This window comes from Pleurodeles waltl, chromosome 9 (genome assembly GCF_031143425.1).
Source record: "Pleurodeles waltl isolate 20211129_DDA chromosome 9, aPleWal1.hap1.20221129, whole genome shotgun sequence".
In the NCBI taxonomy this organism is placed as follows: Eukaryota; Metazoa; Chordata; class Amphibia; order Caudata; family Salamandridae; genus Pleurodeles; species Pleurodeles waltl.
In genome coordinates, this window is record NC_090448.1 from 218,092,768 (window position 1) to 218,114,628 (window position 21,861).

General features: G+C 41.9%; 1 protein-coding gene across 1 annotated transcript in view; it reads right to left on the reverse strand.

The window, feature by feature from the left end:
* Window positions 1–21,861, reverse strand: part of SUCLG2 (succinate-CoA ligase GDP-forming subunit beta) — a 449,139-nt gene that overhangs the window by 67,501 nt on the left and 359,777 nt on the right. The window contains exon 10 of the mRNA XM_069206576.1: window positions 8,428–8,548. Coding sequence (XP_069062677.1) covers window positions 8,428–8,548 — 121 coding nt within the window. The remainder of the gene's footprint in view (window positions 1–8,427; window positions 8,549–21,861) is intronic.

Genomic DNA, 21,861 nt, shown 5'->3' on the forward strand with positions numbered 1-21,861 from the left:
AGCAACAGTCACAAAGCTGTGCATGGGCAGGCACCAGCAGGGCAGATAGTAAGTGATATGGGGAGGAGACAAGGTGGTCCATCAGGAGACCAAGGAACAATGTAGGAGAGACGGTAAGTAGGATACCGAGTGGGTCAGCAGTGTTATTATTGCGGCAAGATAGGTCATTTTGTAAGAGAAAGCAGAACTAAGAGGGCAGATGAACACATAGAAGGGTGACCCACCTCGCAAAGACAAGCAGCGAGGCTGCTACAACTGCAATGGGGACCACAACAATATGCAAGACAAGAGTAACCCCACACTCCTCAAGCTCAGTGGGTGGCACCACAGGGGCCACCGCCACAACATGGGCCCCAGTGTGGCAGCAACATCACACGCAGGTTCAAGTAGGAGGAGTATTGGTGCAAGGAGGTAACCCCTTTACGCACCGCCCCAATTATCTAGTGGACCAGTGACACCTAACTATGTCCAATGACAAAGCCAACAGGTAACAACCATGTGTCCAATACTATCGGTAACCCACAGATCAGAAGACGAACCAACTGTGACGGTAGCCATAGAAGGTCACCCCTATCGGTTTTTAATTGACACTGGGGCCACCAAATCTTGCATAAATGAATGAGCACTACCACTTCTGTGTGACTCAATGGACACACAAGGGTTTTCTAGGGCTGTTAGTCGGGTTCCTTTCACAAGAACAGTAAACATGACTGTCTGTGACGCACAAATTGATGGGCAATTGTTGCATTCCCCAGAGTCGCCAGTCAACCTCCTTGGGAGAGACCTACTGAGCAAATTGAATATGACCATTTCATTCCTGGAAGATGGATCGATGGTGTGTTCTACACCCGGTGTCACGCCAGGCAGAATTCTGTACCTCGTAGCTCATGAGGAAATAAGGCAGCGGGTCAGGGTAGCAGCAGTAGACAAAGAGGCTTTCTTGCGAGGCATGTACGCTCTGATAGTGCACACACCAGTGCTGCAGGGGAAAACAGTGCAGTTATCAAAAGAACTATTGTTTAGTCCTTGCAAACCCATGGACCCAATAACAGAGCGAAAGATGGCACTGGACATATCAGTTCTCAAAATAAGAATAACATATGTGTTACTCATCGCATTCGACCGAAGGCAGGAAATGTGGGCATTGACAGTGTTTACAGATCCCAAGGTCAAATTAAGGGATATCTCAGATGAGGAATTGTTCAGTGAACGCCCCCCGATTGGAAGAGTTGTGTTTGAAATGGACATTTCTCTCAGAATGCAGTTACAGTACAGGACAGTGTCAAAACACGCACAAGACACTATAATAAAAGAGAGAGATTTGGCAAAAGTAGCGGAAGTGTTAAGTGAAAAGGGGCCACATGACGTGGGATTAATTAAAGGAGCCCAACCAGTGAAAATTACATTGAAACCTGGAACCATATTGCCCAGGATACGTCAGTACCCCATGTCCAAAGAAGCAGAGAAAGGTATCCTACCTACAATTCAGGCGTTACTTGAGCAGGGAGTGATATATGAGAGACCAACACCATGTAATATGCAGATTTTCATGATAAAAAAGGCTAAGGGAGGAACTTAGAGGATGATTCAAAATTTGTGCTCTCCGAACGACAGTCATTCCAGAGTTCCCGGTAGTACCCGATCCATCAGTTATACTGAAAAATATTCACAAAGATGCCACCTTCTTCTCTGTAATCGATTTGAAAAATGCGTTTTTCAGCATTCCATTACATTCAGACAGCCAATATTTGACCGGATTCGTATTTAAAGAAACGCAATATAGTGCTAAATGAGGATCCCACAAGGTTTTTGTGAGTCTCCGAGCATTTTTAATCGGACAGTTAAAAAAGACTTCGAAAACATACAATGCAAAAGTACGCTTTTGTAATATGTAGACAACATTCTGGTTTGTAGCACCACTGAAGACATATGAAGAGAAGCTACCACTGGCCCCTTCTGCACACTTGCAGACAAAGGGTACAAGGTCGATAAAAATAAGTTACAATATGTGCAGACAGAGGTCCATTATTTGGGACAACTGATATCTAAAGATGGGAGAAAAGTGACACCTGACAGAGTAGAGAGAATTAGAAACATGCCTAAGCCCAGCACTACCAAACAAATTCAACAATTGTTAGGACTCTGTAATTATGTGAGACAGTGGGTATTTAATTATACCACGTTGACAGCACCACTTCTCACTGCATTAAAGGAGTCCCACGCAACTGCAAACAAAATACATTGGATAGATAACAGAGAAACGGTGTTCGTGGAGCTAAAGAAAGTGATCATGAATACTCCAGTGTTAGGTACACCTGACTACACAAAACAATTCTACCTCTTTTGTCATTGTAACGGAATGATGACGACTGCAGTCCTAACTCAAAAAACATCTATGGGACATAAGCCAATTGCCTACTACAGTAGGCTGCTAGATGCTGCCATGAAAGGTCACTATCCATGTGAGCAAGCCCTGGCTACAGCATCATTTGCAGTCCAGAAGAGTACCACTATAGTGATGGAATGGGATCACCTTTAACACTGTATGTAGAGCATGCGGTATTCGCTATCTTGCACAGAAGCAAAAGCACTCTTACGACTCAGAGAGTATCTGGTTATGAAGTAATACTTTCATTACCATCCTTGCAAGTGGTTAGCTGTCACACAGTTAATCCAGCAACATTCTTTGCAAACCCAGTTACTGACGATGAACAAGTACCTAACTGCTCCAATTATGTGCCAGAAGAAGAGGGCAAGGTGGGAGAGGACCCCATTCCTGGGAGCATGCTACTCTTTGTGGACAGATCCGCTTTCATAGACCAGGAAACGGGTATTAGACATTCAGGTGCAGCAGTTGTAAGAGCCGACCAGCAGGGATCGTCTGATACATTGCAGAGAGTGAGTCACATACCACTACCCTCTCATTTTCCAGCACAAGCTACAGAATTAGTGGCCATTATTGAAGCGCTGCAGCATGCTCAGGGTTTAGAAGTCACCATCTAGTCAGATTCAGCATATGTCACCACCACTGTGCATTCTAGCATTCACAAGTGGGAAAGGGGAGTGTTTCTTAAATCTGATGTGTCCTCTGTGATGCATAGAGATTTACTGGTGAAATTAATACATGCTATAACTCTATCATCAAAGGTAGCAGTGAAAAAATGTGCGGCACATACAAACAAGCACGACCTTGTCTCCAGAGGTAATGCTCTGGCAGACTGGGCAGCCAAGCAGGCAGCCAAAATATCTCCAAATTATATTGAGTCAGAGGAGCACACATTAGAAATGATGATGAGCAGGCAACAAAATGATGCTGAATTATCACCCCTGCACACTGAAACAGCACAATTTCATATATGAGAGTTATAAGAAAAGGGACAACCACATGAGAGGGAGCGGTGGGAACAGCGATAGAGCATACAATCACCAACAGATTTCATTTATAGGAAGGAAAGCACAGGGAAACCAGTAATGCCACAAGCACTGTTGTATAAGAGTATAAGAGCAACTGCATCTCCCTGCACACACAGCCAAAGAATATCTTCTTGCTACATTACAGACAGATTGGTTTATCCCACAACTATCGCAAATGATTACAATGTATATTGCTGAATGTCCAGTATGCCAACAGTACAGCTCAAGACCTTCACTAAAGGTTATTACATCAACAATTCCCCACCCAACAGGTCACTTTAAAAATCTACATTTAGATTTTGTCGACATGATTGATAGATGTAACAATTACAGGTACCTAATAGTTGTGGTCTGTCCTTTTTCGAGGCAGCTACCTTTTTGATACGAGAAGTAATACCTAGGTGGGAAATCACAGAAGCGATCTGTTCAGATAACGGAAGCAACTTTGTCAATACTATTTTCCCACACATCTGCACCTTCCTGGGGATAAAACATAAATTGTCATCTGTCTATCATCCCCAAAGTAATGGTATAGTGGAGCACCTCAACGGCCTATTGAAAATAAATTAGGCAAATTGTGTGCTACACTGCATAACAACTGGCTCCACTGCCTTCCGTTAGCCAGGTATGCTCTTAGAAATCAGCCCAGAAGTGATCATTACTTGACCCCGCATCAAATAGTGACAGGGCGCCCTATCCCAACTCCCTTAACCATAGCAAGGCAGAAGACAGATGCTCATAAAACAGCTGAGGTTTTGGGGGATGAGATGGGTTGTTATTTGTCTCAATTGCTGAAGTCTGCTAAGTTGTTCTCCAAACAGGTGACGCAACAGCAGAAGTGCACCACCATAGCCCAGCAGATCAGTCCAACTCCTGTGGGTCAACTAGTGTACATTTGCAATTTTGTGAGGCGATGGAAAGACGGCAAGTTCGAGGAGCCCTATCCGGTCACCCAGAGCACCCCCACCGCAGTGAAAGTGGAGGGCAGGAAACCGTGGATACATTTGTAGGACATTCGACTGGCCCCAGCTCTGTGTCAAACATCGCCATTGGTACAGGATCATTCAGAGGAGAGCGAACAGAAGGAGGAATAACATTGTTCTCTTTTAAAGAGCGAGCGGAGTACCTTATAGCCCCATTTATGGATTACTGTTTTGTTTTCTTGCTTATGTTTTATCATATTTACAGCTGTATTATTATGGTATTTTGGTTCATGTATAGTATCATGCTCAAATATTGAGCGCTTGCAAAGAGAAGTATATGAATGTAAGAATGTATCTCATAATATTCATGCTAGCTTATTAGATAATATGGGGTACCAGCATATGACAGAAGTAGGCATGGAAAGCACTAACGAGTCTTGCCTAGCATGCTCCTTAATTCCGCATGCCAGTGATTCACATAGATTAAATTAATCTAAAGAAGTATCTCCTAATGTTACACAGTGCCTTCTACATCTTTTCCTGTGTAGGATGAGGGCATGGGTGCAACCTTCACAGGTACAACAGGGAACATTTTTAGTGAACATCACACAATATGAGGAAGAAATAGCTGACATAATGGATGTTTTGACCGACTGTAAAGAAATAGAAGTGAAGTTGGAGGCAATGGCCGAGACAGGGTTCTAAAGTACAAGGGGGATAGGTGGAAGGCTAGAATATTAGAGCAGGGATTCCTAGGGGTATCACAACCTACTGTTTTATGCAAGGACTATGCAGCCACACCTCGGCCCTATGATTGTCAGGAGAGGCCATATCACATGGTAAACGGTTCAGTATACGTCCATGGTCAATGGCACCACTGGGAAACATTTGCATGGAGAGCTCTATCTCCTTGTGGAGAGGGAGTAAAAACAGTACTAACACATAACAGAACTGTCAGGCTATATGGGATGAGAACATATAAAGCTTAACCTTGGTAGAAACACCCTCAACTCTTCAAGTGGGCCGACCACCCATTATATGTTCTTTATGTTTTAGGGGAAATGGAACGGTCTCAGTAGGGAGGAACATCAATTGCATCACCACAAGGTATAATGCTGATATGCAATGAGGCACCTCCAGTCTGTTGGACTACTATTGGCAGTATGAAGAATGGCTATATACGTCACTTCCTGCAGGATGGTGTGGTCTCTGTTACTTAGTTACTGTGCACACCCCATCCTTGGTGATTCCAGGAGTAGACGTTTTGAAGTTATACAACCATCCCATGAGCTGTCCAACGACCTTGTTACACCATCATTGGAGGAGGAGAGCTGGCGAGTATTTTGGCACTGCAACTTGGGCAGAAATTCTGCAGGAGTATTGGTTGTTCAGTGACGCCTAGTTGTTTTTTGGAAGCATCCTCCCATTCATCCAGGTAAACGCCACTGCTAGATGGCTTCAAAATAACATGATGGGAACTGATGAAAGCCATCAATGCCACAGAAGATTGTTTAAATGCGGTCAAAGAAGAGTTGCGGGCAGTGCGAGTAATGCTTATGCAACATAGGCATGTGTTAGACTTGATGATGGCCATGGAGAGAGGAGTTTTTGCCAAGATCGATAGTGCCTGCCATACATACGTGCCGGCTAATGATGCAGACAATGGAACAATAACACAGGCCATACCGACTTTGCATAACCTGCAGAAGTGAAGGGTGGAAGAACGGGGTGCCCCCCACAAGGGGTTTCCAGGGTTGTTTTCGTGGATGCCGTCCTGGTTACCAAAATTGCTTAAAGGACTTCTTCCAATCCTTGTGGTGATCCTTTTGATGTATTGTCTGGTCCAGGTTATCGTAGGATATTGTAAGTCCAGTAGTCATAAGTTGGGAAGGATGTTCACTAGTAGACTAATTAGTCAATTGTGGAAGGAGAAGCAGAATGCATACACTTACATAGGTACATTGGACAGGAAAGGTGAGCAAGTAGTTGAAAATTCAACTAGAGGGGGGAATGTAGTAGGCCTCAAGAAAATGAAAGAAGGCCTACTCTGGTCAATATAGGACTTAGAAGAGAAACGTGCAGAAATGTACATGGTTCGAAAAAAGTACAGGCCTCAATCTGGGTGCGATGTTAAACTGGAATGCAAGGACAAGAAGGAGAAGCAGAATGTAGAAAGAGGCCAGCTGCAAAGTAGTCACAGCCGGACCTCGCATACCACAGATAATTTAGAAGGTCGCATACACATGAGAGTTTGAGTTACCTCCGGATAACGTGCTAAAAGGGAAGCGTACATCATGGCATTCCTACAAGGGAAATACAGGATGCTTGTGTGTTTCAAGATTGGCAGAGAGAGGGAGACAAACCGTAAAACTTCTAAGCCTGGTAGTCGTGTAGAGAGGACATATTGATAGGGTTCAAAGGATGAGATTGGATGGACACTGAGCTCGTTAGAAGATGCATATGTATGTTATCCACGCCACAGCTGCATTTTAGTGATGCTTATTAGAGAATTATTGCTTTTTGCTAAAATGAATAAAGATAACAGATAATTGCGCTACTGAGCTAATTGGTATGGGAAGATAGGTGGGATTTCAATGGTAGACCAGGACTATATAGGATGTTGTTTGTTTGAGTTGAGTGTGGTTTGAGTTACAGAACAGTGCTATACTCCCGGACGTACTTTTATTTGTCTATAAATATACTCAAGAGTTGTGCTGCTTCTTTATTCCTGAAAACTCAACAACAATTGCCATTTTACTTCATCAGTCAGAACTTTGGGGTGCAGTGTTCTTCAAGGATCAATAAAGTCTCTGCACTAATTTAATTTATATATGAACCCTCCTGGCTCACTTGTTAGGCCTCACTCCTTTTTTAGGACAAGCATAGCAGCGCGCAAGTGCTGCTTTTCCGATGTGTTGGTAAGTATCTGGGCTTTTAACCACGCCCACCGCACACCAATCACTACCAGTCGTTCGTGGGCTTGCCTTTCAAAAATCCTTTGATGACATTGGTAAATGGTTTACGTTTGTCCCTCCTTGGGGAGTTTTTGTTACCGCCTTGGGCATTCCCTCTGTTACATGGCTAATTGCACTTTTGCCGATAAGTTAAACAGCGAGCGAACTTTTTTTTCCTATTGTGTGATTTTTCATGCTGATGCTCACGGCGGACTAGCGCTGTGAATAGGCTTGCTTATGTGAAACTGTTTTACTTTTCATTTTCAATTAATGTGGCAAGAAAAGTCCGGTTATGAGTATACAACACTAATAGCTTTAACTCGAGCAACTGCCAGGTCCATTGCATTGTAAAAGTTTGTTCTTTATGCAGCTGGCTCTCAAATTATTTTGAGATCTTAGATGATATGAATGATGTTGCTACTCAGTTGTTCGAAGGTTGAGAGTTGACTGACTACTAACCAATTAAAACTTAACTGAGGCAAACCAGAGAGTCCCTGCCATGTCAGACGTTCTCCTTAATGTAACCTTCCTTCTTGGCACTCATCTTTGGCACTTAGCTCACTGTGGCCATCTGTTTGGAGGATCCGGGCATCAAAATCAAGATCTGTTTTTTCCAGTTGCACGTACTGAAAAAAAATCTTGCACCTGTTTTCATTTTCACATAAGACATTTAATTTGAATGCGTTTGTTTTGGCACAGCTGGATTACTCTACATTAACCTACTATGACCTGCCTGGTCATCTGATTCACAAATTACAACTTATTTAGTGGCCATTGACATCTTGGGGCCAACTTCTTTACATTTTCTGGTATTGGTACAAAAAAGGACTCGTTCTTTTGCAGAAGTCTCAGAATCTGAAAGGAATTGCCTGCCTTTCCATAATCAACTGGAAGATGACGTTAAATTCAGAAAAGCAATATGAACAGGGCTGTTTCCTTGACCTTGTTAATGTGTTCAGTTTGACGTAGGCCTGCTATAGTAGGGTGTTGAAGATTCCCTTTATGGAGAGTAAACTGTATACTATCGAAACAAAATACATTAACCTAACCAGTCACGGATAACATACAGACTACACTAAATGTAAGCGGTATGCTCGGCTTAATAATTTTTCAAAACTTAAATTAAAATTACTGACCTTCAAGTCTGACCACCAGGGGCACCTTAAGCCCAAGTTCCCGGCACGCCTTGGTAATGCCATTTGCAATGATGGCACAATTCACAATTCCACCAAAAATATTGACAAGGATAGCTTCAACCTAAAATGAAAAAAATGGATATTATTACATTTGGGATTAATTCTTCTAAATATTTGTAGCAAGCATGAAAAGAGTAACTGTCCGAAATAGCAACCTATGCTTTAATTTTTTAGAACAATAAAAAAGGAAAAAGACACCAGAGGACCAGGTCCAAGCCAAACGTACAAACCTTTTTGCTATGTAGAGAAATATAAGTATGTGTAGTATTCATGGTTGCTCACTCTCCTGGCCGCTTTGAAGAGCCTATGCTAACATTTGTGTTAAGGCGTGAGCTAGAATAATTACGTGCTTCACACGAAGTGGTCTGAAAAAATGGTCTTCAGCAATTTTCAAAATCGTAAGTGCACCTCAGTGAAGAAGAGGCTCTGGGAGAGTTTTGATCACCGGACTGACAGATTGTGACCTCCTGTTAATGTTTTTATTATACCGAGGAACAGCAATAAGGTTGGGAGAATCAGTTTTATGTCTTCCGGCTTGTGTGCATGCATCTGAAACCTCCTGAAAAAACAGTGTCATTGTTCTTAAAAGGCCAATGAGTGATGACATAGAACGTGGCGGCTCAGCCATGTGTGCAATGTGGTGTCATGGAACTAATGTAAAGGAATGTGCATACTTCTTGGAGAAAAGCAGCAGAAACGCAAAGGTTTCAGGTGTTTGCAACTCAGGGCGGATCTGAGATTCTGTAACGATCTACTGTAGAGTATAACGAGCCTCGGCATCTCTTTTTCTTTAAAAGGAACCTGAAAGCATGACACTTAAGTATTATAAGCATGCATTTATTATTGTGCAGTGTTCATATGGTCAGCTTCGAAAATCATTATGGTCCTTCCTAGAAAAACTTTGTGATCATAAAAATGCTTTTGAGCTAGACCTGCCATTTCCTAGCGGCCAGTACAAATGTTTCAGAATCGACTTTTCAGAATGTAGCATTAGCCTTCGGAATTAGTTTTGCTGTTCTATCTTTTATTTATCCCCTGAATGTGTTGCCTGGAACACCCACACAGAATCAACAGCAACTGTTTGTACATATATTACCTCTCAAAATATTGAAACACAACTTCGGACCATATTGACATAATATGGAAATGTTTAAATTCCTTTCAATCCAGGGATATGACAGAATATAGTTGATAATAATTCTCACAAGTTACTTACCCCGATAACAGGCGTTTGTTGATTGGCTAGCTAGTGTAAGTAGGTCAGTGTATAGGGCCGAGTACTAGTTCCGGTTTAATGCTATTTTGAGTCTGATTAATGAGGCTATCAAGTGTTACCAAGAAAAAATAAGATATTAAGCACAATGTAGGTTATTATTTCAAATTTTAACTGCGTGCCCATGTATTCACGAACAGCTAGAACAAAAGATTTTAGTTTTCAAATCATCCTTCACATTGGTCTGGCTGTAAATCACACACACTCCAGGAATGGAAAGTGGACCACTGAAGAAAAATGGCACAAATCCATAGAAAGCAACATGTAAAGCCGCCCATTTACATAACTATACCATTCATCATTAGAAACAAAAAAATTGTCTATAGCTTGCTTTGCTGGGCCCAAAATTAAATCATGGATGTCATTTAGAGGTGTCAGCAGAGGCCTGTACTTGTGCCCGCAGGACCTGCCCTTGCGCCCCTAGCCTCAGAAGAAGCAACAACTTAGCCAAAAACACAAGGGGTGTCCAACATTATTGATGTGGTGGCTGTCAGCTCCTCGTTTTCGTCTAATTATAATTATGCTAATATTGAATAATTAGCAATTACTGAGCAAGAATGCTATTTTCCGTGTTTTGAACATAACTTCTTCTTAGAGTCTGCAACACAGAGCTTAATGTCCTGCTCTCAAATCAACTTTGGGTTCATGACGACGCATTTCTCACACAAAACTGAGTCATACCGGGATTCGAGGCACATGGTGTGCAGGTTCGTAACAACATCTGCTTCTTGAAGTTAAAGGTAGACGTGGCCCTAGCACACAATAGGGAGTGGAACTCAGAATCCCTGCTGTAAGGAACGGATGTCAGCAGACAGGGGTGGCACGTATACGAGACCCCGCTTTGCCACTTTCAGAATAGAAAAAGATCTCCACCTGTTTCCACGCAGAAGTTGTTGCTGGGAGAATTGTTTGGATCCCGTCTGACATCTGGGATATGCAAAAGGTCAGGAATCTGCAGTTTGAAGTATCCATCCGAGGCAGGTGTGCATTTCCTATGTGGCTGAAGAGGTGAGAATCTGTGCCATTTGAGGCACCGGTGTAGCACCTTTCTTAAATATAATAACATGAGGGCATGGACCTCTGAAACCACCAAACCAGGGTACGACTCATGGTGTGGGATAGAGGTGAAGCAGTGTAAGAAACACGATGTGTGTGAATGAAAGAGATCCTGTGAAAAGGGTAGGGTGATGATTTCTTTTAGCTCTTCAGGAAATAGTGATGATCCAGTGTGAACTCCCCATCTATGGACACTGCACATGGTGCATCAATTGATTAAATGTGCATTTGGAGACTCTACATGGTATGCTATATCTTCATAAGTCCTTAAAAAAACCTTTATTTACATTCTTTCATGTAGGCAATATATAAAATTAACTCGATGAAACTGCCTATCTGGCATATATGAGAAAATATTACTCACGTTAAAAAATCTGTAAAGATTTTACAAGTTATCAGTGTGTGCAAGGCACTGCAGCCCCTTTTTATTAAAATGCTCAGTTATGTACTCTTTATTCGGTATGCTTATTTCACTTAAGGTCTAGGTTTATTACACAATAAATGTATGCAATTGATAATGCAGGAGATTTCTTCTCGTTTCTACTCATACTTCAAATCAGTGATAGGAACAGAAGACAAAATATTGAAGAAGATTAGATGCAGCTTGTATAATTGATGTGCATGTGCCTGACTAATAAAAATACTCTCGTAAATTAGAAAGGAGCCTAAAAGAATTCAATCAATAGGAAAATGAATCAGGTGGAGAATTGAATCTCCGGCTTTATTGTAACCTTATAAATAAGCCAACTGATCAAGTTAGACTGTACATGATTCACTTATATAAACTGCAACAATTTGTGTTAACATTGTTTATATTTGCTTTTCGAACCGTATCAATCTATATAAACCATTTTTGAAGTATGATTTGTTTTTCTGAATTACTTCAACTCTAACATATCACACCTAGCTTTACATCAGAAGGAATTTTAACCCCAAGGAACACACCGTTATTCCTGAGCCTGAAGAAGCAGCCAGTACACAAAGGAAGGTACGAAGAACACTCCATGCACTTAGGCCCTGATTCACAAAGGCAAGGTGCACTTCTGAATAGGTTCACACTGTGTGTTAAGTTTACTACCTTCGGTATTTCCAAACTCCAAGTGTAAACTTACTACAAATGTATAAGTTACATGTCTCAGTCCAACATTAAAGCAATTGGATTACTCTGGGTGGGTTGTTTTTCCCTTCCTAAACCCCTCACTGAATCTCCTTAAACCCCTCTTACTCCACCCTAGTCTCTGCCCCTTTAGTAGTAAGTCTGCTCCTTTTCCCAATCACTCCCTCCTGCCCCTCCCACATTTACAACTTAAGTCTATTATTACCTGTGCGAAGACTCCGCAGTCGGAACTGAGAACTAAGCACACGTACACAAGTATAGGCAAAACCTGCATTTTGTAGTACATTTTGTATAACTACAAAACGCACTACACAGTACAATGTGAGAGTCAGGCCCATTTTCTGTATCTATTGCGCCAAGGAATATTACACATGTTCCAAGCCTGCGAAACAAGCATCAATGGGTAAACTAATGCAATATAACAAGGAAACTAGCAGTTTGCAGCATCTCATAGTTCCTAACTGTAAACGGATTGGACTGGAGCAGAAAATAGACCAGGGGACCAAAATAAGTGTGGATAAGGATTTCCACCTGCTTTTGACAGGAATAAACCACCAAACATATAAGCATGGCAATGTGCCACCAAAACGCTCGTTAATACCAAAAATCTTTGTAAGTGTTCACCTACTCAGGAAGACATCTGTGCCTTGCAATGTTTGTATAACTCCCCCTCGATTAGACTTGTTCATATCTAATTATCACAAAACAGTAGTGAAATACTACAGATGAGCAAATGCATTATGAATTAACGTTCTGTGAACAGAAGTTGTGAATTTAAAGTAAACTTCGTTTATGAGTGCAAATCACGTTTTGTGCAGGTATAAACTGAATTCCACTTATAAATGAAGTTATCTGCATACCAACTTGTCAACGTAAAGACACAAATACATTTGAGAATCTGCTCCCTTGAGAGCCTACTGCACAGAAAATTGCAACAGTCAAGGCTTGTTCTTAATATTACTTTTTTGCCAAAGTCTTGCTTTCTTCCATTCAAAACGTTATGCATTGTGTATTACCTCCCTAAAGTATAGTTACCAGCTATAATTCATGATCACAACATGCACCGGTTTTCCACAGACATAATACAGAGTCCAGTGTCGACAGTAGGGAGTCCTCTGGTACTCAGCAGTGCTTAGAAGTTTCTGCAGGGACAACAGCCGCTTTTCTGAGACGATTGCATGAGAGTTTCATGCAAATGTAATTAATAAGCCTGACAATCAAGCATCACCAACGGAGATGCCTCTATTTTGTCGCCCTTGAGTTGTAGCTGCTCCGTAAGCGATCCCTGTAATCTCTCTGTCCCTGATGTTCGAGAAGCCGAAATGCCAACTTTCGAGAATGCAAACTTCTATTAGGATGGTGCACCTGTGAGCAACATCGATCGACTTATGTATCTTTCCAAACATGGAGATTACGATACAAGTGTGCTGCTTCCTGGGTTACAGGGGTTGAATACTTTTTAAACTGGGTGGGCTGTCATGGATAGCACAAGGGGATATAGGGATGTTTAATCTTTTGTCTAAATGAGGTCTCCTATTATTTAAGGGAGATTAGCTGGAACGAGGAAGGGTGACCGCTACTACTCTGGCACCCCTACATTTGTTTCACATTAATATTATCTGCTTTACCAGACAGGCGATGCTTCTCTTTCTATTACTATCTTCTAAAGATGATACATCGTGAGGAAATACATGGTGTGACCTACAGAGATAGCGACGGTGACTTATCGAAGATGATCCTTAATCTCACAGCATTTGTGACATTTGTAAAGTACACTTCCCTACTCTTTAATAACAGTTATCATTACGGAACAAGGCATTGTGTATAAGGGAACTCTCAGTAATTGATATCATTTGAAACCAGATATTTACAGTTGCTTCGGACGCTTTTTATAGCTGATAATTTTAAATGTAGTCATTCAAGGTGTTCTATTCTTTTTAGATGACAGACATTTTATGGTGCTACATTCACAATACTTTTGCTTAGCATCGGCCATACCTGTGACTTGGAATAGAATATTTTCTTACAAGCCTACATGTAGTAAGTAGAGGGTATAGTTAAGTATTTTCCAAGTTCAGATTTAATAAGTTACAAGATACAATTCCTGCCTAAATACCCCTGGGTAGATGTATCCTGCACTGTATCTTCAGCCTGCAGTCCGAAATCTACAGCTATCACTTATCACCTCCCCTTACTACAGTCATTGTGAGGTTAATGTGATGTTCCTCTCTTATGCAAGACAGAGTTCTGGTTGATGTGCAGGTTTGGTTGAAAAGGTTTTGGTTGTGTGCTTGTACCCTCTCATCCTAGGACTGGCAATGTTATCCACAACTCATTTGAGAAGTATCCCGGCAATGATCCTCGGGAAAGGCACTCCATCGATCTGTCAGCTTTCTCAGTTTCTAATTATCCTCCCTTGAGATGCAGTACCTACTGGGGAATACAGTCATCATCACGTTATGTAGGTCTACGTGCTGGGTGGATGAGTAGCAGATTGGTTATAATAGCTAAAATGGCATTCTATTCATTTGGATTTCTAATTCATCCATCATTGAAAATGCAACGTTCACCTGGTTGAACAGATCCTTACAATTCCTCCAAAGATGAATGGGGAAGAAGCGAAGCAAAATACACCAAATGGAAAGTCAGTGTTGTACAAGACAGGCTAACAATTCGTGAGCACAATCAACTTGGTGTCCCAAACGGATATTTACCAATACTTTAAAGACAAAGGTAATCACTTTCTACCATGAAGACCCATAGTGACTGATAATATGAAGACATTAATGCTACAACAAAAGTGGTGACGTTGTGGAATTTATAATATGACATCCTTAAAATAGTCTTATTCGTGGCAAAGTTAGATGGAGCATTTGATTAAAACCAGTGCTTCACAGCAATGTGTATGGAAAGAAAATAATAACGCCTTAAAACTATATGAGGACTCCTCTTAACACAAGGCCCAGCTCCAGGACAATAGTTATGAGCTAGCAGATTAGGAAAGTCTTGTAACTAGACTCCTTATTTTGTAACTCTCTCTCGTGAAATATCTTCAATACAGTTGTGAACATGCTCCTAATATCTTGACAGTTCAGAAGTAATGACTGTTTTATTAAACACAGTAAAAGCTATCCAGATATTGACAGGACACCTGTCTGGACTTGATCAGTAAAATATAATGCTTTTAGATGGAAGTGCATAGCTAAACAGTAGAGAAGAAACATTTAAATAAAAGCAGGACATTGTTTAATACTCAGAAGCTGGTGTTGTTCGGGTCCACAAAGGCTATTATGAAGCGATACTCAAGTCTGTATGCGGTTTATTTATTTCTGAAAACGGGGACCCGTAATAAGCGCACAGGAAAAAATGAACCGTACCATATTGCTGATAGCATAATAATCTTCCATTTTAGAAGTATCTACTACACTGAGTTTGAGTTAAAAAAAAAAAAAAGAGAGAAAAGAGTCAAAACAAAGAGTAACCCACCCTGATAACTTTAGGTCTGCTCACAGCCTGGTGTCGCAAAAGATTCCTAGATCAGGCAAGCAAACGTTTTTGGAGTAAGCTGTTGGAGGCTCTAGAGATGAATAACCAGCCCTCCCAAGACGTGCTGGACCACGAAATATATACAAAGACAGTCAGTTTGGGTATTAGAAATGCAATAGTAAATAGCAAAGAAAAGACTAATTATAGATTTGTAAAAGTCTGCGAATGAGATTAATCAATGAAAAATGCCGCACTTTCAACCTTTTTTTCAGAAAGTACAATAACACCCCTGCGCCGACTTATTGGCTGTATGGCAGCAAAGGTCAATGCAAATGACAGTGTGACTTATGATTCTCTCCCTGTTACTTGACAACTCTTTGGAGAAAGACCATTAAGACTGACAAGTTCTCTCCTCACATGAAACTAATGCGACAGAAATATGAAGAGCTAGACCTCTCTAAATGTCAAGCCTATTCAGTCTCGCCTCTGCTGAAGAAGGACAAGTCTAAGATACAAATCTGTAAGCCACAATTATGTGATTAATGTAAAGCTCAGGAATGACCTTTGGCAGAGAAGGAGGTTTAACCACAAGAAAGGACATACCTTTAGAAAACAGAGTGTAAGGTGCATCAGCAGAATCCCGCACTTCGTCAATTCTTCTAGCAATGATAAAAGCAACCTAGAAAATTGTCCGGATAATAACAGTGGAAGGGTTCAAAGGATGGTGATCCCGTGCATATCTTAGCTTACATTAAACGACACTGGTGCATAAGGCAATAAAGCAAATATGCTGAAAGAACCTTTCAGGTTTCTGTAATATCAAATACAAACTGTCCTATAGCTCTCTCTTAATATTTCTCAGCGCTGAGTGATATTCCAGGACAATGGACTTTTGAAACATACTTCAACCAAAAAAATGTTAAATGATCCCAAAAGAAAAAGTATTTCATTAATGTTTATCTTATCACACACAACAGTTCGGCGATCACCTTGCATACGATGGCAAATGTTATACAAGAATCGTAGCTAAAAACTTCTGAGATCGGTTTGCACACAATAAATACTTCAGACACTTTGGATTAAAGAGAACAAGTGCAAACCGCTAGGATTGAGGTTAAGAACCCAAGAACAGTCTAATGAAACAGGCTGGGGAGAGCATCAAAACCCACTCACACATCTGATCAATAAGGTGGAGATTCAAGAGCCGCGTTTTGCTTTCTCACTTTATGCAATCAAAATCACAGTAGTGTTTAGTTACTCTGACATTACTGGGTGCTGGAAGTTGGGGAATGAAGTTAAAGCAAACGCAAGGAAGCAGTCACATTATAACAGAATCCTGAAAAGAACCCCCGAGGAAACTCCATGGAGCAATAGAGGGTAGTCCTTGGTTTTCAGTCTTCTAAACAGACCCACCTGGAGAGTCAGTCGTCGAGATAATACTGATCTACCAGATCATAGGTGAGTTCTCATACAGGGTGTTCCTCCTCATTAAGACTAAGACGATTTGCTTCTCATATTTGTTTGTCAACATATCTGACTGCTTGTATGAGACCCACCCAAAAATATCAAACTTGCAGAAGAAGTAATTGCGTTAAACAATCACTTACGTTAGCATGTTTAAATTAGCAGAGCAAACTGTTAATACCCAGATAACTAACGGCCTCATGTACAATGCCCTTATGCAATTGCAAATTCTGCAATCTACAAAATCACAAGGTATATGACAGCATAAGGAATTTTCTTAGCATACAAAAGCCTTTTTACATGTCAGATTTTTTTTTTTACTTGCAAAAGGGCTTTTGTAACCCTGTCCAAATCGAAAATAAGAAGATGTATGAAAGGGATATCCTGCTTATATATATGAGTCAGAGATAAAAGCATCAATAGTTATCGCAATTGCAGTTGCAAACCACTGATCAGATAACATCCTCAAAAAAGCTGCTATCTGATGAGCAAAGGGGAAGGGATCCCATTGGAACCTGTGGTTGCGGCCAATTACAATGGATCACAAATCGTGACATGCATAATTAACATTCATTAGGCAAGTCATTCTGCAAAACGCTTTGATTTGAGTATGGGCGATTGTCAGTGGTTAGACAAATTGCAAGCATTTCTTTCATCACTTTTCATGTGCTTGATGTAATGTCGTAAGTGGCCAAGGGTATGCCCTATTAGCACAGAAAGTGTTGCCTAGAATGTTCAGAAACACCTGACATGTTTACTGGCTTCTCCCCATACATATTTATCCTGGCACTTTATATAATATTGTGTCTCCTTATGGATACATTGCAGGAGACAAAGCCCCTTGTTTTGAGTTTGGTGGACAGAAAAGGCCGTCCACCAAACTCCAGTGTTCCGGTTACTGCCAGTGCGGTCCCCTTCCCGTGGCCCCTATTAAGAGTGTCCCGCTGGGTCTCAAGACCGCCAGGGTCATAATTAGGGCCAAAGTGTTTAATTTTTATAAAATTGTTGAAGGTAGAGTCCAATCGGTGCCTGGAGGCCATGATCAGAAATTTGCTTCACCCATTTTCGAGTTGTTCAGATACAAGCAGTGGAAAAAATCCAATTTTAGGGACTAAATTCTCTCTATCAACCCGTTTAGTGCGGGTGTCGGCCAATGGCTAACCGCCGCACACCCTCCCCAGTGTGGGTGTTGACCACTGGGAGTGCGAGCTCCAGAAGATTCCTTTTTTTTTTTTTTTTTAAGGGTGGAAGTCAAAATATTACTTCCGTGTCAGACCCCAACCCCCCCTCACATCAGTGATAACATGACAGATTCCCCATCGAAGGGGTAAACAAGAGCAGGTAAGCGCTGTCTCCCACTCCAGTAGGGAAAATAGGCCAGAAAAGGCCTCACCACGTTTCCAATGATGCCTCTCTGAAACTATTTCATGTCTGTGGACTGCGCCACGATCCACAGCAAGGAAATCCCACTGGGCCTCCAGGGACCAGTGTTGAGGCCGGTAAGGGGGGGGGGGGGGGGGAGCATCGGCCTTTGTGGTGAATGGGCTGACCCCACAAGGGGGTCATTCTTTTTTTTTCTCCAAAAATGTGGTCTTACTTCTGGGGGTTAAAATAAAATAAAAAAAGAGACTGAAATTGTCAGGGGTTTCCTTGGTTTCCTTGGTGGGGGGGATCATGTCCACCCCACACCCCTTGGAAAACACACATTCCCCAAAAAATAAGAGAATATAGGTGCCAAGTGTTCAGATTGTTTATATGTGTCATTTCTATGGTCCTAGTGTGGGTATGAGTGACATTCCGTAGTAAAACGTATGGCACTTTAGTGGCTCAGAGACAGTCAGTGCAAGATATAAACGTGTTTTCATAACACACGGGGATCTGCTATAGACAGTGGCATGAAATTCAGCATATACACAAGGAATGATCCTTCCGGACCACAGAATGAACTTTCATTCAAAGTGTATGCACTGTGCATGTTGTCTCTGGTTTTCCTGTTCGAAGGGTTTTGACGTCAAAGGGAGGGACGTAGGCATCAGACAGCATGTGGAAATTGTGGTTGCAAGGAAAACAGAGAAACTTTTTAACGTTTGACACGGAAATGTCTTATCGAAGCTATAACCCTATGACATAGGGATTTGTGGCATCACATGGACCGTTAATGTATGAAAAATAAATATGCTCAATATCATGGTAGAGATAAGTGTGATGACATTTAACATGTACATCATGCACTTATGGGAATCTGAGAACATATGAGATAGGGGCATGAGAGGATGATATTTTTCCACAGTGTATGACGTGCCTACCTATGGCCTCTCAATGTTTGGTACTGCATTTTGTGAGAATGATATACTAAAGGGAAACTTTCGGCTGTCACAAGATAGTTTATCAATGGAGGTGTGGGATGGAGAGAAGACAATTTGTCAAGGCTTCCATGGAAATATTTTCCTCTGTTTACACAGAAACACCTGTTGTGTTGCTTTTCCTATTGGCTTTTGTGTCTGTCTGCTTGTTCCTTCTTAGTGACTATCGGCTTGTGTGGGGCTGATCTTAGCAGCATCAACCGACTGATCAGGCTGGTGTCTCTCTGCTGCCCATGGGTGTTCTATAGGTGGACCTCCCCTGGTTTCACTTTTGTTTCCTCTCTTACCTTTTCATTTTGCTAATAGCGGTGATTGTCAAATGCTGTGCCAAAGAGGACAGCTGGGTAAGTTAAAAACACTACATTTACCTTACCCTGGCCTTTCATGGTTTGGTGGCCCAAAAATTGTGACAATTCAGCTTTGAACCATGACGATGCCAGATGCCGCCAAGCACTTGCATCACTTTGTCGGCCTCAGGGCCTCACAGAAGTCCTGGAGTCCTTAGGCCACATTCATAAGACCCACATGTGCAGCTTCAATGTGTAGTACACGTGCTTGAGGCGGGACTAACCAAAACCCACCAATCGCTGTCAATGTCATGGGTGGGCAGCCAATCAGAATATTAGTGTCACGGTGTCCTTTCCTCGGGATCTGCACGTTGCTGAACAAAAGGCCCACCTTCCAGCGTCACCAACTCAGAAAGCTATTATAGCACAGAGTTATGATGAAGCCAGTCAAGGGAAAGGGAACAGCAGGGAGAGAGATCTGAAAAGAAAAGGTTAGAACAAATATGCATTTACTCATTCATAGAAATAAAACTCATCAATAGACTTTTGACTCAAATGCGTCACCAATATCTTATGGAGACCCCTTTTCAAATGAGGGCAAAGCCTCTTCTTTGAATCCTGGATCTAGAATAAACTACAACCTCAGAACCAAGAGATGGCAAGAGCTTTAGACTATGATCATCATGGAACAAGAATAAACTACGACCTCAGTACCAAGAGATGGCAAGAGCTTTGGGCTATGATTATACTCAGAATATCAATCCTGTGACATCTATGCATTCATAACATAAACCTTTGATCATGACCTAGAAAATCTAGAAGAATTAAATATGCTTTTCACATATTATGCTTTCCAAAAAACAATGAAAACTATGATTTGCTAATCTCCAGAAATACTTTCACATTCACAACTATAAAGGCCGAAAAGTTTTTACTCATTGAACTTGAAGCGCTTTACTTATAACACCAGAAAGCGCTTTTACTTGTCTTGCCCGAAGCGCTACACTCGTTATGCTAAGGGGGCGCTTTACTCATATGGCCTGAATCACTTTGATTGTTGTACCAAGAGCCTTTTACTCCTGTGGATTGAAGCGCTTTGATTGCCGTGCCAAGAGCGATTTTCATCTGTGAACTGAAGCGTCTGAATTGCCGTGCCAAGAGCGCTTTACACCTATGGACTGAAGCGCTTGAACTGCCGTGCCAAGCGCGTGTTACATCTGTGGACTGAAGTGCTTGAATTGCCGTGCCGAGAGCACTTTATAACTGTGGACTGAAGCGCCTGAACTGCCGTGCCAAGAGCGTTTTACACCTGTGGACTGAAGTGCCTGAATTGTCATGCTAAGAGCGCTTTACATCTGTGGACTTAAGCGGTTGAATTGCCGTGCCAAGAGCGCTTTACACATGTGGACTGAAGCGCCTGAACTGCAGTGCCAAGAGCGCTTTACATCTGAGGACTGAAGCGCTTGAATTGCCGTGCGTAAAGCGCTTTATATCTGTGGACTGAAATGCCTTTGATCATCGGGCCTAGGCCGCTGTAACCTGGAAACTGAAAACGCTTTGCTCGTTGTGCTAAGGGGCTCCAAAATTTAAGTCATCAAGGCCTTACCGCTATGAGTACGACCTACTCGTTTTTGAATTCACCATGGAAACAAGAATACTTCGATCGGATGCCACTCTGCCATGCAGGAACTCTGCTCTTCTTCAGAGAATCTCCCACGAGGTCTGACTGCATTGAAGTCTTCAAAATAGTGAGCAACGTGCTTGGGTGTGGCTGGACTTTATAGGCCTGCCGCCCCCCAAGATGGCTGCTGCCTCTAAAAACATGGGAATTGTAGTCCCTTTATGGAATAGCACTGATAAGTGCATCTTGTCCACCAATGTCCTGAACCTGCAGCTCTATGAGCTTTGCCACAGGGCAGACGACATTGATGGCCACCTTTGAGGCAAGAGGGGATGGCAAGTGGCGCGCAGAAAGCGTCACAGAGCCGCGCAGCGGAGTTTCGGGCAGGACCTGGACCGCGCATGGTCTTATTCCTGACAATTAGGCTCTCACACAGGCTGAGCTATAAGACACCGTGGCTGAAAACGTTCTGATGAACAGCTGTCTGAGCCAGCAGGTCCCAGAGCTAATGTTAAAACACAGGAAAAACAGATTTTAAAAGAATGTTTGGTTGACTGATTTGTGTGAGAAATCTGGAATGTTGCGGAAATGTGAGGCAATGCTCAGAATGTGTTATTCTAACCTTCAAAGACTGACACTTGGCAGGGCTGAATGAAAAAAGGGTGGGGGTTGGTTCCGAAGACAAGGCCCCTTGAGAGCTATTATTA